Source organism: Rattus rattus, chromosome 1 (genome assembly GCF_011064425.1).
Source record: "Rattus rattus isolate New Zealand chromosome 1, Rrattus_CSIRO_v1, whole genome shotgun sequence".
Taxonomy (NCBI): Eukaryota; Metazoa; Chordata; class Mammalia; order Rodentia; family Muridae; genus Rattus; species Rattus rattus.
Genome location: NC_046154.1, coordinates 98882714 through 98898779, shown reverse-complemented (window position 1 = coordinate 98898779; position 16066 = coordinate 98882714). Strand labels below are relative to the sequence as shown.

The 16066-nt window shown below is 39.4% G+C and overlaps 1 protein-coding gene across 2 annotated transcripts in view; it reads left to right on the top strand.

Moving 5' to 3' along the window:
- The window catches only part of Lhfpl1 (LHFPL tetraspan subfamily member 1), a 42163-nt gene extending 30115 nt beyond the window's left edge, over positions 1–12048 (top strand). For both annotated transcript variants that reach the window (XM_032889958.1, XM_032889951.1), the window contains one exon: positions 11760–12048. In XM_032889958.1, coding sequence (XP_032745849.1) covers positions 11760–11941 — 182 coding nt within the window. In that variant the 3' untranslated portion in view covers positions 11942–12048. The remainder of the gene's footprint in view (positions 1–11759) is intronic.
- Positions 12049–16066: the final 4018 nt, after the last annotated feature.

Below are 16066 nucleotides of genomic sequence, written 5' to 3'. Positions count from 1 at the left end.
GGTTAAAGTTATATTAATGAAATGCAAGTCAGATGCCTTTCTGCCTTACCAAGTGGAATTCCCCATTACTTTCAGGATAGAGTCCAGACTCCACAACAAGGCCGGCAGGGACCACAGCCAGGATTTCCCATTCACATAATCTTCTTCTCTTCCTTAGTTATACTCAAAACCCAAGTTCCTCCCGATTGCCTCAATTTTGCAGGTGCCACTGTATTTCATAAGACTGTCCTTTTTCACTTCCTTGCTTGGTTAACTTCTAATTTTTCTTCAAACTATCCTTGTCCCCTTTACACTAAATGCAATCCCCACCTGTACCATTGTGTGACACAGTGTATCGCAGCACTTGTCACTTTAGTGAGAACATTTCCCCGTGCTCCCTGGTTTTCTGATCTTACCTATGAGAGAATGGCTTGTTTAAAGAGCTTTCCACAATGCTCTTTGACCAATATTAATGACTTCTGTTTCAGTGACTGGCTTAGTGCTGAGAAAGTTCGACTTGATGCAAGCAGAGAGCTATTGAGTAGATATGAGAGGAGAGGGACCAATTGCTTAGAAGCCAAGTGTCCTAGAGAGCGCATGCTGAATGGAAGCAGTCGAATATTTGCTTAGTTGGTTTTTGACTTCTCTCCTTAGGGAGAATTGTCCAAAGCTATTCTAAGAAGCTGCTCTAGGTAGAATTAATGAGCTATACAAAAGGGCAACATGATGATATGGGCAATTTTTAAGGGTCCAGGAGGTCAGTCTGAAGAAAGACAGAGAAACACAGTTTAAATTGGTCTGAGGCATGCTTCTCCCCACTGAAGAAAAAGATGAACAGAGACAGCTAAAACTGATAACCATAGAAGAAACCCAATAAAAAGAAGTACAGGATGCCAAGGGAGATTTCAATTGGAATCAATTTGTTTTATTGATATGTGTGTCTGGGAGAGGAAAATCAGACGAAGGAGGACATTTTGTCACCATGAAGATTTGGCTTCTTTGCAAGTGCCATGAACTGGTCTTTCCTTCCCTTCAGAGCATTGGGTTGGACCATGATAAATTTGCCAGCATAGAATGTCTTATTCCTTAGCAGATCTGATTGGATCAAAGTTAGTACTACCAGCAATAACATGCTTACCTAAAGAACTGGAATTCTCTGTTTTGTTTTGTTTTGTTTTTTTTTTCTTTCTCTGCCAAGGTAGCTTGGCAGACTTCTGGAATATTTGCTGGGTTCTGGGCATCCAATCTGGGCTGCTGGTGACATGCACACCCAACTTGGAATGTGAGTAGAAAGATGTTTTCATAGTCTTGGCTGTCTTTTTACTGGGGGCTGTGGTGGGAGAAATAAGATGTTTGGCAATTGTTTTTGAATTCATCAGCTTTGCTTTCCCTTTGAAGATTATTCATCTGTGTTTGTTCAAACCTAGTGGAGAACGTTCTCTGCTCATTTAGCTTTTGCTCCATTGGAAATGTCCTTATGCTATTTCCTATTGAAATCCTGAAATCTGAAATTGAAAGTCATCATGGAACAGCTGAGACCACTGGCTTCTTATAATGCCCCACTGTGTCTGTCGCCACAAAAGCCAGGCTTGTCCAGCAAAAAGCATACCAAATTAGAAAATGGCAAACCTTTGTCTTCCTCATCCCCACCTTATACACCAAACTGTAGCTTGGTACCTGATGAGCATCATAAATGTAGACGGGACACAGCTATGGTTAGCTTTCCTGAGTTGAATTTGCTTTGGAAAAATAATATCCTTAATAGGAAGGGGTCCGGGATAGAGCTCAGTTCTTCCAACTTTGTCCTTATTCACCATGGTCATGATACTTTAACCCCCTTATGTTTATCTCCTTTGCCCTGTTTACTCTCTTTCTAGTCTTTGATCCCTTTCTAGTCCTTCTCACCTGCTACTCCATTAATCTTTACTGGAAGTCTAGATGTCTCTGTAGGGTGAGTCCTTTCCTTAGGATAGATATCAATAGCCCAGTTTGACATGGACAATACTATGAAAGCTACCTGAGTTGCCTCACGAACAGAATTTTCTGTCTTCTCCTTTTATACTGGAGGTGGGGGCGAAGAAGATATGTACATTTTCATCATATATCTTCCTCTCCTTTTCTTGGTTCATCTTTCTTCAACTTCAAGTCCGCTGAATAACAGAGAATGCCAAAATAGATGTCATTATTCCCTGCTGTCCACCTGGAAAAACCCTTTCCTCAATCTTTCTGATGCCAAGAACCTTACAATCTGATTTCACCTTTTTTTTTGTTCTCTTTATTTTGTTTTGAATTTTGAGACAAGGTCTCACTATACAGCTTTGGCTAGCCTGTAATTCACAATGTATATCAGGCTGGCCTCCAACTCAGAGACCTGCCTCTGCATCCCGAGTATTGGGATTAAAGTTGTGGGTCACCATACTGAGCTGGATTCCTTCTTTGTCCCAAAATACAGATTCCTTTTTGTATTTCTGAATTATTCACGTTCTCCAAACAGCTTTATCCCTTCTTGTCCTATTCTGGAGCTTCAAGATCCCATACAGCCTTATCCTTCCTGCAAGCCACTCTTGGAACACAGCAATACTGACCCAGGGCTCCTTATGTGATCCTGCATCACAATCATGGTTTTTCCTAGAGTAGTCTGTAAATGGATTAGAATAAACTGTACTAATTATTAATATGTCTCAGCCTTGCCCTAATTAACTGAGGCGGAATCCCATGGATTATTTAATCAGCATTTGCACAATTACTGGGGCATTACCCCATCAATATTTCCATTTGCTAGACTGTTATGTTAATTCCCAGATGTGCTCCCCAAATACTTGGTGTTTGAATCTTGCCCAGATTACTTCTCCCCATCAGTCTGTCTTTGGGGTGCATTTCATTTAGGCATGGGCTGCTAGTTCATCAGGTTGAACTCCTTCATTCTTTCCTTCCTTATTCTTCCTCCTTGTGGTCCCTACTTGAGACCTCGAGTCTGGTGACTGAAATTCTACCTTTTCTATTCTCCCCAGTAATTGTCTGTAGCCACTTTATTTTAAATATAGCTTTAAAGCATGAAGCAAGGTTTACATTTGGTGTAGGTGGGGATTTGCTCCTTGGGGGCAGTCAGACTTTGGGGACCAGTTTTAGCATTTGAATACACAGCAACACCAGACTAATCCTGCAACAGTAGTGATGTTCAGAGCTGGACCCTTAGTAATACTTATGCCAAGTCAAACCTTTAACTGTCTGATAGTTTCATATACCTCATAGGCCTAGTCAGTTTGTAAGATGTCAGTTGTTATGTACTTACAATAGCCCTGCTTCTATACCCATTCCTCAAGTCATTCAGGAACTTAAAATAGCATCAGATAATTTTCTACAAAAGAAGACACAGAAAGCTCAAAAGACAGACTTAACTGTGTCTGTCCATGTGTGTGCCAGTCTCCATCATCACTCTTTCCTTCTTCCTCTAAGAACAGCCTTCTTTGAGATAGAGTTTGAGCACTTATGGGGGGTTGTTTACTTCTAAGATGGTACTCAGAACATGGCTCCTTGAAAGTGTACACTTTCTCTCTGACTCTGTCCTGTTTGGATTCCAAAGTCTGATGCTCACACAGCTGCTAGTTTATAATAACCACAGCTAATCCCCTGGAGCCCCTGGTAAGTCACAGTAGCCACTACCCAATGCTAATGCCCAGTATGAGCATTAGTTTGTATCTAACTTCTCCCATTGGGTCATTAGAATCCCTAGGCAACTTCTAGGCATCTTTCTCTCAAAGAGCATAGGACTGGGCCATTACAGACGATGCCCAGTTTAAGTGGCATTCACTGATTTAAAAAAACAAAAAAAACAAAACTGTTCAGCAATGACTTAATGCTGAATCAAAGGAAACAGTCAAACTCCAATCCAATTTGATTTGCAACTTGGAATAAAAGCAACATGTCTTGATTTAAATGTCAGGCCCACTGCTGAGTGATGATTTAATAACTTTTATGAGGGATTCTGTCACAGCACATTCAACACTGGAAGAGAGTGACTCGGAAAGGGTGTTAAGAGACATGCGGAAGCACACGAAATGGAACAGACTTATCGCAGTGCTCATCCAGAAATTTTACATAAAGCTCATTTGCAGCAAAGCCTATTCTCTTCCCCTATCCTGCTACCCAATCTTTCTTTTAGCAGGCACCCATGTGGGGATGTGGAGAAAAATATTAGGGGTGTGATGTCAACTCCCTGCAATTATTTTCCAAGGACACAGGTCCTAGAATAGGTTTAGCAAAGAGGTTCAGAGGCAGCACATTCAATTCAAGGGCAAGGAACAGTAAATATCACTGTTTCTCAAGAGATTTTAAAGAGCTGATCTGATCGTAGTATTCCAGCTTTAGGGAAGTACTTAATTATTTTTCCCCATCTTAATAGGGAGTTAAACCCAGTGCATTTAAAAGATTTTTTTTCACCTAAACCTACAGTTTCCATGCTTTAAGGAAATTATCTTCCCCTCCATACATAGAAATTTATTTTATCTTGAGGGTTTCTCAGCTTTCCTTCTTTGGCAGTTCCTTCATAAGTTAAGAAAGAGCAAAGCATGGCTACTCAGAGCTGAGATCATCCCATCTTATTGGGATAATGCTTTAGTTATAAACATTTGTTCTTGTTGGGCTGATCCTTTAGTTGTCAAGACGTATTTTGAAGAGAATTTAAATTAAACATCTACTGTTTGCCTAGGTGAGGGTTCTTCAGTCTTCATAAGACTGATATTTTGGCTAGACTATTTTCATCAAAGGGAATTGTCCTATGTTCTGTGTTATAGGGGAAGTCCAGGTTCAATGGTAAATGATTAAGGAAAACAAAAACCATGTTGACTTCTTGCCTCCCACTCACTTTTTATGCATATAAAAGCGTATGTGTGTGTGTGTGTGTGTGTGTGTGTGTGTGTGTGTGTGTGTGTGTGTGCAGCGCACGCACACCTAGGGTAGGGGAATTAGGGCCCAGACAGATGATATTAGATTACAGTAATTTTTATCTCCTAATTTTTTTCTCCTGTATAATAGAAAGACATGATACTGAGCTTTAAAATCGTCCTGTCCTTGACACATTGTTCCTGAGACTTTTAAGTTGGTCATGTCATTTGCTTTCCTGAAACTCACTTGAACAGACTTAATTATGAAAGCTGCAAGAATAAAATGAAATTGCAGCACTCAAAATATTGGGTACTATCTAGGACTGTTGGTATATGCCTATAACCTAGCACTTGGATGTGGGAAGCAGAAAGACTTTAAGTTTGAGGTCAGCCTTGTGTTTGCAGCCAGTATGGGCCACAAAAAGAGACCCTGTTTCAAAGAAAATTGATATATATATTATCTATTGGGTAAATATTTGGTAATAGAATATGAATATCAAGAGTATATGTACTATAGGATTTAGAGTTGATGACAGTCTTGTGGACTTCCTTAAAAGTGGTTAGACTTGAGTAATGGCAGCTCATTGGTATGGCTCCCTACATCTTTGTCCTTCCATGGAGAACGTTTTAAGCAGTGTCCAAGCAGTTGGTGGGGTGACTGGCAGTGATAATCAAAGGAGAACAGTAGTTCTAAATGTTTTCTTTTGTCAATGCCAGATACACAGCTCCCCTGTTCCCTCAAGCAGGGTATGCAGTATGAGGAGGTAGAGGTATGAGGAGGGTGTGGGAACAAAGATCTATTTCTGTTCCTTTTGGTTTTTTTTTTTTTTTTTTTTTGTTTTGTTTTTTTGCCTGGGGACCGACCCCAGGCCTTTTCCCTCCCTTGGCAAGCGCTTTCCCACTGAGTCAAATCCCCAACCATTTCTGTTCCTTTTAACTTCCTGGACAGGAGCAGATGGCTGGGACTCCGGAGCTATTCAGTGGCTTAACAAGACTGTCTGAGAGAGAAAATTCAGGATGCACTTAGGACGGCAGTAGGAGCACCTTGACATTGGCTGACCACCCAGTGGTAACTGGTTTTTCCTTTTGAAAAGCTTACTGAGGCCTTTCTTGATATATCTTTACCAGGTAGAGCGGCTCACACAGTAAATTTGCTTCCTGATTAGAGCTTTGGAGTAAAGGCACACTACATGTATGTTCTTTTCATTTAAACAAGCAGTCTTTCCTGGCCACACAGTACATGTGCCCAATAAAAATATTCCTGCTGTTTTAATGAGGAGATGAACTGGCAGGAGAGTGAAGAAATAGAAAGGTGAGACCCTTTCTATGCTAGATTGGGAAACGCTGAGGGGCATGAAGTCACTTAGCAATTGGCACACCTCAGGGATGGCTCTCTCTCAGGGATGGCTCTACCTCCGGGATGGCTCCATCTCAGAGATGGCGCATGACTATTCTGCAATGCTGCCACATTTTAATTGGAGAAGCTCGAGGACTGGTTCACTCGGAGAATGTTGTAAATTGATTCGGAGTCTCCTCTTTAGAGCTGATATAGCTTTGTGAGAGATTCAAAGTAAGGCCAAGCAAACCATAGGGAAGCACAGTATGAGACTGGGAGTTAGAGATGTGGTCTAAATTCTTGCCTCTGTCTTTCTGCATTTGAGATATTTCATAAGTCATTTATTTATTTCTAAGCCTTATATTTCAGGTTGAATGGTTAGGTTTATATATGTTTGTGTGTGTGCATGTGTGTATGTATATACGTATATACATATATATTGGTTAGGGAGTACATATACATCTATACATACACACTAATAAATTCTTTCTAATGATAGCTGAAGAATGTTTGCTCTGCTAATTTCAAAGCATTTGCTTTGAATGTATGAATGAATTGGGAAAAACTCCCCCCTCTCATATCTATGGAAAAATAAGATAAGAAATGATATAGAAATATTGGCAGATGACTACAAAATAGACTACAATGTATTCTCCCTGTATGTCACCATAATTTTTCACGTTGAAGCCACTTTGAAGATAGGTACATTCTTTCATTTAAGGGGGCGTTTCTATCAACACTATGCCTTTGCTAGTCAGGGAACGTTGAGGAGGACAGTGGGGGATATGGACAAATTATAAGAAAGTCTAATGATATATATGAATGAAAACAACATAAAATCAACTGTCTTGTATGCTAATATCTTAGTTATTAGGCAACTTAGAAAAGAAAGCATGTAATGTATGGGGTCATGATTCCAGAGAGTTAGAGTCCATGATTACAGTGGGAAGCAAGGCATGCAGGCAAGCATAGTGCTGGAGCAATAGCTGAGAGCTCATATCTGATCCACAGAAATGACATATGCAGGGGCTTAACTGGGAATGACGTTGGCTTTTGAAACCTCAAAACCCACCTCCCAGTGCCACACACACGTCAATTAAGGTCACACTTCCTAATCTTTCCCAAACAGTTCCACCAGCTACAGAGTGAGCATTTAAATTCCTGAGCATAGGAAAGCCATGTTAGTCAAACCACACAGCTAATTTAAACAAAAGGGGGAGGGTTGATCTGTCCTCTGCTTCTCTCCTTTTCTGCTTCCCATATGTAATTTAATTTTCTTTATTTTTTTCTTTTGCAGATCGGTTTCAATTTCTCATTTTTAATTGGATATTTTATTTATTTACATTTCAAATGCTATCTCCTTTCCCAGTTCCCCTCCGGAAACCCCTATCTCATCCTCCCTCCTCCTGCTTCTATGAGGGTTCTGCCCCACCCACCCACTTCTGCCCCCCAACCCTGGCATTTCCTTACCACTGGTTAATCTAGCCTTTCCTGGACCAAGGGTTTCTCCTCCCAATCATGTCCTATAAGGTCATCCCCTGCGACATGGGACTGGAGCTATGGGTCCTTCCATGTGTTCTCTTTGGTTGGGGGTTTAGTCCCTGGGAGCTCTGGTGGTTCTGGTTGGTTGATATTGTTGTTCTGCCAATGGATTGAAAAATCCCTTGAGCTCCTTCAATCTTTTCTCTAATTCCTCCATTGTGGATCTAGTTCTCAATCCAATGGTTTGCTGCTAACATTCACCTCTATATTTGGTAGTCTCTGGCAGAGCCTCTCAGGGGACACCCATATCAGGCTCCAATAAGCAAGCACTTCTTGGAATCTGCAATAGTGACTGGGTTTGGAGTCTTTATATGGGATGGATCTCCAAGTAGGACAGTCTCTGGATGGCCTTTCCTTCAGTTTCTGTTCCACACATTGTCTCCATATTTCCTTCCTTGAGTATTTTGTTTCCCCTTCTAAGAAGGACTGAAGCATCCACATCTTGGTCTTCCTTCTTCTTGAGCTTCATGTTGTCTGTGAATTTTATCTTGGGTATTCTGAGCTTTTGGGTAATATTCACTTATCAGTGTGTATATAGCATGAATGTTCTCTTGTGACTGGGTTACCTCACACAGGATGATATTTTCTAGTTCCATTCATTTGTCTAAGAATTTCCTGTAGTCATTGTTTTTAATAGCTGAGAGGTATTCCATTGTGTAAATGTACAACATTTTCTGTATCCATTCCTCTGTTGAAGGACATCTGGAGTTCTTTTCCAGCTTCTGGCTATTATAAATAAGGCTGCTATGAACATAGTGGAGCATGTGTCCTTGTTGTATGTTGGAGCATTTTTGGGTGAATGCCCAGGAGAGGTAGAGCTGGGTCCTTAGATACTACTATGTCCAATTTTCTGAGGAACTGCCAGACTGATTTCCAGAGTGGTTGTATCAACTTGCAATCCCACCAACAGTGGAGGAGTGTTTCTATTTCTCCACATCCTTGACAGCATCTGCAGTTACCTGAGTTTTTTATCTTCGCTATTCTGTCTGCTGTGAGGTGGAATCTCAGGGTTGATTTGATTTTCATTTCCCTGATGACTAAAGATGTTGAACATTTCTTTAGGTGTTTCTCAGCCATTCAGTATTCCACAGGTGAGAATTCTTTGTTTAGCTCTGTACCCCATTTTGTAATAGGATTATTTGATTCTCTGGAGTCTACCTTCTTGAATTCTTTTTTTTTATTGGATATTTCTTTATTTACATTTCAAATGTTAATCCCTTTCCCTTCCCTTCTTTTATAAGGGTGTTCTCCTCCCCATCCCCCTCATGCCTCCCCGGACAATCACCTACACTGGAAGTTTTGTATATATTGGATATTAGCCCTCTATCAGATGTAGGATTAGTAAAGATCTTTTCCCAATCTGTTGGTTGCCATTTTGTCCTAATAACAGTGTCCTTTCCCTTACAGAAGCTTAGCAATTTTATGAGGTCCCATTTATTGATTCCCATTGGTTTTCTGTTCAGGAAATTTTCCCCAGTGCCCATGTGTTCCACGGTCTTCTCCACTTTCTCTTCTGTTAGTTTCAGTGTATCTGATTTTTTGTGGAGGTCTTTGATCCACTTGAACTTGAGCTTTTTTAAAGTGTTTTTTTTTTAGTCCTCTCTTTCATCTCTCTGATAGCACTGTTAATTTAGCTTTCCCCATTATTTTGGACTGGGGCCACAGAAGTTTAGGAAAAGTTTTATGATTGCCTATGACTATTGACAAGGTACTCTTCCTTAGAGTGACTGCTATTCTGCTCATGTCAAGATAGGGGATAAAGAAATAGCTATTCAGTCTCAAAAGGATGGAGAGATTGTAGTATGATAGCCTACTGTGAGGGAATTTGACTTCAGTAGTTCAGAGAAAGCTCTAGGAGATAATGAGATCTCATGAGATATAGAACATTGATCAAACAAAAGAGTATGATGGCAAATGTATATACTCATACAGATTGATGTGAAGGAAATTTTAGGCAGAGGAGATACAGTGTAATTCAGCTTTAGAGTAAATGTGCTATGGGGTATTTAAAACATCAATAGTATATTACTTTGGATTTTCAATGTCATTGAAAATTTAGATGAGAGCATTTTGTGTTGATGTCTGCAAGTTGAAGTGCCCTCAGCTTCAAAATGCTGTTAGAGTAGATGTGACATCTTGAAATGGTACTATGGTATTCAAAAACTAGAAACCTCAGCAAAAACGTATCACATATATTGTTTACTGTGAAGGGATGAATAGGCGGATCAAAACTATGTGAAATGTAATGTTACCTCTCAACATTTCCTCCAACAGAAGAAGCCACATATGGGTTATTCAGAAGGATTAAAAGTTCTCTACTTGGTTGGGATGACTAGGACCTATGGCAATGAATCAAGGAAAGCTCCTAGTTGGTGCCAAGTCCTGAGTAGTATTCTTTGTAAGATATGAATCAATGAACAAAAGGGCAGAAGTTGCAATTTTTTCCCAGGAGATAAAGCATGAGCAATGACTTGTTAGTACAAGGACAATGGAGGTGGGAAATTTGGTGGGTAGAAATGCATTGTTACTTGAACCCACCTTATACTCTTTCTATGACACTTCAGCTAATCAATTTAAATGAGAAACTTAAGATTCAATGGGTACTATGTAAACAAAAATAATTTGTATTTGTTCACATGTAGGCTTGAAAATAGAAGTTGTCATAAATATCTGTCTTGGCATCTTTGACTTACAGTCACACTAGCTTTCTGCAAGACTTTATGTAGGGTAGAGAACTACCATTGCCTATTTCTCATCCCAGGATTGCTCTACAGATTTGTATAATTGGGTACCTTCCACCGTTTCCAGAGTCCTATATGCTCAAGCATTTCATTGTAGCAGTTAGTCACTCTAATAACTCATTAAATAACAGCTCTTCCTCTGGGCATTAATGCTTCCTGAAAGATTTTTACTAAAAGTATTGATCTGCCAAACAAGGTGACCTACTTTTATAAAATGGTACAAGGTGAGGTGAATGTGTTTGAGCACATGACATTTTTCTTACTGTTCAAATGGAAGCTACTCCCTGCTAAACTTAACTTTGATACCAATATGTACGTTCTAATAAGTACTAAATGCTTAGATTAAAATAGATACCTAGTAAGAAGAAAGGAGCTTAAGGATTTTTTTGTCTCATATCCTGATGTTTCAGTACAAGGATCTCTTAGAGAGGCACACGAATGGTAGTATATCTCTTTGGTTAAAAATGTAGTACTTTTGAGCAATCATTAAACATCGTTGATAGTCCAACTCTACCACTTTCTAGCTGTGTGACCATTCCCAGCATGTGCCTCATCTGATGCATCATTTAGAAGAAAAAGAGTATCTGTCTCATGAAGTTGCTGTCATGATCAATGAGGTTCATGTATAAAGAAATTAATATAATGTTTGATATATTATTACCTGTCACTGATTGTCATTGTAATCACTGTTGCTGCAATGTCGCCACTTGCACCAGTCTTAGGTTCCTACTCTAACCGGAAATATAATTTTATAAGGTCTTGCTAAGGCATGGGATGGCAAGCAACTAAGGAGGAAATAGAAAGCTTAGCTTATATCACTATTTTGTATCCTTAAGTTAACCATCTTATGCCAAAGCAGATATATCAAAAATATACTTTTTTATAAGGGAAAAATCTCACGGGGCCATACTCCTAGACAAAGAACTACAAGTAACTAAGAGATGTTGAGAGTAGAGGAGAAATACTCTTCCCCAATGATGCAGGACCTCCCTAATTGTCTACACAATTCAAACTGGTCATCCATGAAATCATACACACCACACACACACACACACACACACACACACACACACACACACACACACACACACACACAATCACTAGAAGGTAGTGAAAAGGAGGCCAGGAAATAGGTCTTGGGGGAAAGGAAAGGTATTAGATGGAAGTGATGTAATTATATTTTAATTAAAAGTATGCTTTCAGAGACCACAGTTTATTACCTGAAAGGATATATGAGAATATAAGCCGACATTTATGCCTCTGTCCTTGTTTCCACAGGAACCTGTAGACTTGGCTGGGCCTATTACTGTGCTGGTGGCGGAGCTGCTGCAGCCATGTTGATCTGCACCTGGCTCTCTTGCTTTGCTGGAAGAAATCCCAAGCCAGTTATGTTGGTGGAGAACATCATGAGGAATACCAATTCTTATGCCATGGAGCTGGATCACTGCCTCAAACCTTAACCTTTGAATGATTTACTAAAGAGGGGAAAAAAAGACCTGTAAGAAGGTACTAAGCCCAGGCAGCCACCTCCTAGTAGTAAACCCCACTGCTCACAGGCATCTTGCCCACTTGTCATTCATTTTCATGTTCCCACAAAACTCTATATCCAGGGTTATTAAGACAACTTAGCACAATAATGATTCAAACATTCCCTGGACAAGAGTGTCTACTGGTCACATAAGTCGCACTGAGTACCTTTGTGCAAAATAAGATCCTTACTTGAAAAGGAACCGAATAACCAAGAAACTCTTCAGAGTTCTATAACACGTACTTTCCACGTACTTTAAAGCATAGATGTCTGTTTGGGATCAGTTGTACTCAGAATCTCTAGAGGACAGAGTAAGCTATTCCCCACCCATTATTTGCATGGCTTTCCCCCTAATATTTATTGCTCCCCACAAGCACATCTGGAGAATTAATATTCCAAACTTTTGTGAATTTCTCAGGCCTAATACTTTGCCTCATTTTTTCTCTTCTCATGCATGGGAGAGCTTTGTAGAAAGGAATCTTTCAGTGGGGAAAACACTGATCATGTTTGTGTGCACATAGCATGGGCACTTTTCACATTATGCTTTAGAATATTCATAGTCATTAATTTTCTACTCTTTCTGGGTTACTGGTATCAAAATATAAGGGTAAGTGTTCCCTAAACCATTCTAGATAGAGGAATGTTGTTCATTGAGTCTAACATTTGTCAGGTGTTCAATAACTCACAGTGATGAAGGCAAGGATGTGTTTGCTGTTTTCTTGAAAGATTTCTCTGAGGTTATTATAAGTGACTCAGAAGTCTGCAATGATGTTTCTCCCAGTAATCATCTGTAGTGTGATACAAGTTTCTCTGCCTGCTTTAATTACTGCTCTTCAAATCATCTCACCTCCATGTAGGCTAAATTTGATATGATAGAAAACAGCCATGATGTCACCTAGGGCTGAAGTGATCAAGGCTGATGAATGGTGTAGACCTTGTGTCTCCTGGAGAAAAAAAAATCAGACTCACCCCTTCCTTCAGATAATTAAGGCTAGTGCTATTATTTCATAACTCTAGCTTTTGGGACTTGGGAGGGCCTGAAATTCAAAAAGCTAGCTCATCTGTTTCTATTCTTAAATACGCCACTATGTTTGGTCCTCCTAGAGGGGGAAAAACCCTTACAAAACTGGCTTAATTAATTGTAGATCATCTCCTAAAGAGTCAGAGTCCTTATACTTGCCTCAAGTATGTAAGTTAATTCAAACATATACTTCATTAATCGTCATTCATAATTCACTCATTTAGTCATCTGTTTAGGAAACAATTCTTAAATAGTCCACATTCTGTGCCAAGCATTAGGGTTAAATGATGAAAACAGTCTTTGCTCCATCTTTGTTCCTACAATTCCTGTAGGCAGACAAATTTTGGGTCAAAGCTTTTGTGGGTGGGTTTGTGTCTGTATCCCTCCATTGAGAGTCCTGTCTGCTATGAATCTCAGCTAGAGTCACCCTCACAGACTTCTATCCTAGGTCTCTGGCATTTCCTTTCACTCTCCTGGCGTGTTTCTCTCTCTCTCTCTCTCTCTCTCTCTCTCTCTCTCTCTCTCTCTCTCTCTCTCTCTCTCTCTTTCCTGGTTCTCCCTACACCTGATCTCACCACTCTGTTTCCCTTCCCTTTCTTCCTTTCTTTTACCTAGTTCCCTTCCTAGAGGGAGGGGCCTTGTGAGGTGTGGACTGGGAGGAGAGGGGCTGTGATCAGCATGTAACATGAATAAATAAATCAATTCATGGAAAAAATAAAATAAAAATATATACTCATACAAAATCATGATGAAAATAATTTTTCACCCTAAAAGGAATAGTGATGAGTTTTCAATGGCATGTCAATTAATAGTTGTCAATGTGTTAAGTGCTAGGGATTTTAAAGTAGGGGAGGAGAGGCTAAAGGATCACAGACCAACCACAAAACTAAGTTAGTGCCTTAAGAGATCATTATGAAGACTATTTTCTGAGTGATGACTAAGATGGGTTTGAAAGATGAAGAGAGGAAGACTAATTGTCAAAGACAAAAAGCTCACAGGGACAGCATGAGCATGAAGGTCAAGCTCACAAACAAACTGACAAAGATGAAGCTGGAAGGGAACAGTAACCAGATTCTGCAACACAAGGCAATGGGTCTGCATTTTAAACTAAAACAAGGAACTCGAGTGCATTTGTGTTCTTTCAAAGATCTACAGCATGAGCATTACAGAGGGTAGGGCGAAAGAGTCTAGAGATATTTTCATAACCTGGGTGCCAAGCGAACATGATGGGAATAAAGAGTTGAAATGAGCATTAAATTAAAAAAAAAAGATATAGGTTGAGCCTCTCTGCTTCCAAAATTCCAACTCCAAAACAGTTCTACATGTAAAGCAATTTAAGTTCAATGTCTTCAAAAAGAAGTTCCAGAACATTTCACATGTGATAGGTTTTGAGACTAAGGATGAGAAAAATATATAATCTATGCCAACATTCCAAACCCAAAGAACTCTGAAAATTCAAGGCCAGCCTTGGCTGTGTAGTGAGTTCAATACTAGAATGAGCTACATGATATCTGTTTCAAAACAACAACAACAACAACAACAATGCAATTTGGCTTCCATTAGACTATAACAGTTACATTTTAAAACACATGTGCAGGATTTTGGTTTCCTATTTCAACAATTATGGTTGTATGTTTTTATTTCTGAATTTACCACAAGGCTGTGTGTTGAGCTGTTTTTTTTTTCATATTTTCGGTTTACTTTCCTCATGTCACTAAAACATTAGACTGAATTTTTGTTCCCATACTCCGCACTTCAAAGGGTCCTAATAAATGCTGGACTTGAAGTATACTTTTAGTTGGTTTAACTTATTTACTACATAACTTTTTAGATTGAAAAAACAATTGGGACACTTATGCTCCATTTTGTGCCTAGAAAGTCAGTCCTTTGTCAAGACATGTAAGTGAGGGCAAGTGAAAGTTTACAGTGATCACTCTGAAATAGGAGTTATACCAAGATCGGGATTATAGGCCATAAGTAAGATGTTCATATCCAGGCCAATTATGAATTCTTCCTAGAAGATAAATTGATTAAACGTTTAAGGTAAAACATGTTGTTAAGATGTTCTGGAAAGCAGAGTATCTGAGGAGTTCATTGCAAACCTTTATCCTAAGTAAAATGACTCTGTTTAGGTAAAACAACACTGTAATGAACCCAAACATCACATTTGTTTTATAAACACTATAATAATATCTTAAGAGGGTGCAGTATGTGAAGAACATGTTCAATAGCCAGGAAAAGACAGATCACTCTCTTAGAAAAGTCAATTCAACTAGGTGGTCTCACTTTACAGGCTATGGAACTGTTTGGAATTCCATGGGACAGAATACGTGCAGGTGAGTGTATATACTGGTATCCTGAGGCAAACGTTGTTGATACTCAAGGAGTTTAGATGAGAAAAATATAATTAAAGAATCACTTATGATGGGATGTGTACGGTAAGGGGCACCTACAAGCAATAAAAAAAATTTGTCAGGTGTAAATGTCCTAGGAATAGAAGGGTAGCCATCCAATTTTTAAGACTGAAGAAGCAAAGGGAAGAAATTACATTATTTAAGTGCAGCAATAATGATAATGGAAAGAAAGGAGTGACTTGATAGGAACTGTGGTTTTAGACAACACAATGCAGTTTTTGTCTAAATGAAACACAAAGGGATGAACAAATTTTCTCACTATCTTTCTGCTGTCTGATATTTACCCAGTAGTCCCCACTACACAGATTCAGCCATATGATAAAATGGCAAGGAAATCTTTGAATAATGTCCATTGAGGTCAACTTCTTTTGGTACAAAGTATGGCAGGTTCAGATCAAAGAATGATACTTGGTGATATCTACATGAATGGAAAACAATAATTTTATAAGTGGTCTGTACTTTACTAAACTAGCATTCTCTATTACAGTGCTGCCAATGAAGTATATTTGTTTAGCTGCCCTTTCAGCCCAGATATCTGAACAAAGTAAAATATTTGCACTGGTCAGGATAGGGGTGGGGATGGGGGCTGGCACTAAGAATTAAGCACCGGGAGGAGTGGAGG